The following is a 2,371-nucleotide window of genomic DNA, read 5'->3' as shown; positions in this document are numbered from 1 at the left end:
CGGGGGCAGCAGCTCCAGCAGGGGACCCCAAACTTCCCTTTCCCGAGCCACATTAACCAGCTCTGACTGGGGGATCCCTAGGCGTTCCCAGGCCAGGTTGGAGATATAATCTCTCCACCTAGTCCTGGGTCTTCCCTGAGGCCTCCTCCTAGCTGGACGTGCCTGGAACACCTCCCTAGGAAGGGGGCCCAGTAGGCATCCTTACCAGATGCCCAAGCAGAGCTCCTCTCAGATGACTGAGCTTCTCACCCTATCTCTAAGGGAGATGCCGGCCACCCTCATGAGGAAACCCATTTCGGCGGCATTTACCTTGGATCTCGTTCTTTCGGTCATGACCCAGCCTTTTTGACAATAGGTGAGGGTAGGAACGAACACTGACCGGTAGATCGAGAGCTTTGCCTTCTGGCTCAGCTCTCTTTTCATCTCAACGGTGCGATAAATGGAATGTAATACTGCACCCGCTGCGCCGATTCTCCGGCTTGTAAGTGTAGATTGTTTTGAAAAGTCTCCACTAACTTACCAAACAACAATAATAAAAGCAGAAGGTTTGTAAAATGTGATGGATAACCATTTTCAAGGGCCTTTAGAAACAAGTAGATTTTCATTCAAACTAAAGGAAACCAACAACTACTTAGTAGGTCAGCACGATTCAGGGAGAAATATGTAAATCACAATATTTTAGCTTAGAATTGATATCACGATTTTCTGCCACAATTTGTTTTCTCACAAAGTACACACACACATGAACCATGACAAAACCAAACAAATTTGCAGTACCAAACATAGATTTATTTTTGCCACCCATAGAACATTGAGCATCACCAGCAGCCTGTAAACACAGAGGCTTCAATGAAGAGAAGGGAGAGCATTGCAGCGCTTGGGAGCACTTTAAAACCTGTTTCATACAGTCTATATTTAAAACTCACAGAGGAAAGTAATAGAGCTTGTGATGCAGTCGGTTCATAAAATGAAATGAGAATCAAAGTGATTAAAAAAAAAAAAGAGTTATTTAAAAAATTAACAGGGTGAATCGAGATTGCGATTTTAAAACGATTAATTGTGCAGGCTTACTACTTAGAAAATAGTAAGTTTGCAAAAGAACAATTGAAGAAGTTTGGTTAGCAGAAATATATATATATATATATATATATATATATATAATGTTGCTAAACAAATGCAAAAAACAAAACAATAACCTGTATGGTAATTTCTATATTAACTTTGAGTAATAATAGTCTTGTTACAGTTAATTATAGGCTAAGATTTATTTATTTATTTATTTATTTATTTGTTTGTTTGTTCCATAGGGAAAGAAGTAACAGCTGAGCGACTATTCAGTTATAGAATATGACCCCACTCTATTTATCCAAATAGGTAATGCTGGGTTATAATTAGCTCTTACCTGTGTTGAAATACCTGCAATCTATCACCTGTGGATTTGTGTAACATAACCACACTGCTATGTCAGCCTTACGGTACATACAATCTGATGGACGAAACATAACATGTCCTTGTAAGTACAGTTGAAATGTTTTCTTGCATCCTAGATGCAGCATTACCGCATGGTACAGTTGTTGGCATTGATCTGCTGAACATACCACCTCTGGACGGTGCCCACTTCCTGTCCAGTCATGATGTCACCGACCCCGTTACGCACACCAAGCTTCTGGAGCTGCTCCCCAATGGCCGGGCTCATGTCATCCTGAGCGACATGGCGCCCAATGCCAGCGGGTTCCGGGAAATGGACCACGAGAAACTCATCACAATGTGTTTGTCTTTGATGGACTTGGCTGAGAAGATTTTACAGCCAGGGGGCTCTTTGGTTTGTAAATACTGGGATGGAATCCTCGCTCATAAACTTCAGAAGAAACTGTCAAGTGTGTTCAGCAGTGTTCAGACTTTAAAGCCAAATGCCAGCAGGAAAGATTCAGCTGAGCGATATTTCCTCGCTAGAATGTACAGAAAGACAGTAAAAGGATCATAGTTGTCTTTTTATGTTTCTAATGTTTATCCTGAAATGATCAATTTGTCCAAAGTAGATGTTCTCTGGAGATTCACAGACTCTGTTTTTCATGACTAAACATGAATAAGAGGCTTGCTTAGTAACTTTGATCAAAAGGTGGCACTGTTGAGGCATCAGTGAGGTTCACAGCTGCAGGCACAGACACATTACATGCAGCCGGTGCTAATTTTTATTTCTCCAAACTTAACACAGTAGCAGCAGTGAATCAGTCAAATTCTTAACCCTATGAAAGAATCATCAGGGTGATATTCCTGAAGAGCCCAATGCTGTGTGTTCTCTCTGAAGTTATTGTTTGCCCCACAGTGTTTGTTCTACACAGTTTGGTATTTGCTTTGTTACAAAAAGGCA

The 2,371-nt window shown here is 41.2% G+C and overlaps 1 protein-coding gene across 1 annotated transcript in view; it reads left to right on the top strand.

Moving 5' to 3' along the window:
• Window positions 1-2,165, top strand: part of mrm2 (mitochondrial rRNA methyltransferase 2) — a 3,553-nt gene extending 1,388 nt beyond the window's left edge. Inside the window, exon 2 of the mRNA XM_034895114.1 lies at window positions 1,548-2,165. Within this exon, the coding sequence (XP_034751005.1) occupies window positions 1,548-1,984 (437 nt within the window). The 3' untranslated portion in view covers window positions 1,985-2,165. The remainder of the gene's footprint in view (window positions 1-1,547) is intronic.
• Window positions 2,166-2,371: the final 206 nt, after the last annotated feature.

This window comes from Etheostoma cragini, chromosome 15, assembly GCF_013103735.1.
Source record: "Etheostoma cragini isolate CJK2018 chromosome 15, CSU_Ecrag_1.0, whole genome shotgun sequence".
Lineage (NCBI taxonomy): Eukaryota > Metazoa > Chordata > Actinopteri > Perciformes > Percidae > Etheostoma > Etheostoma cragini.
This window is presented reverse-complemented; position numbering and strand designations above follow the sequence as displayed.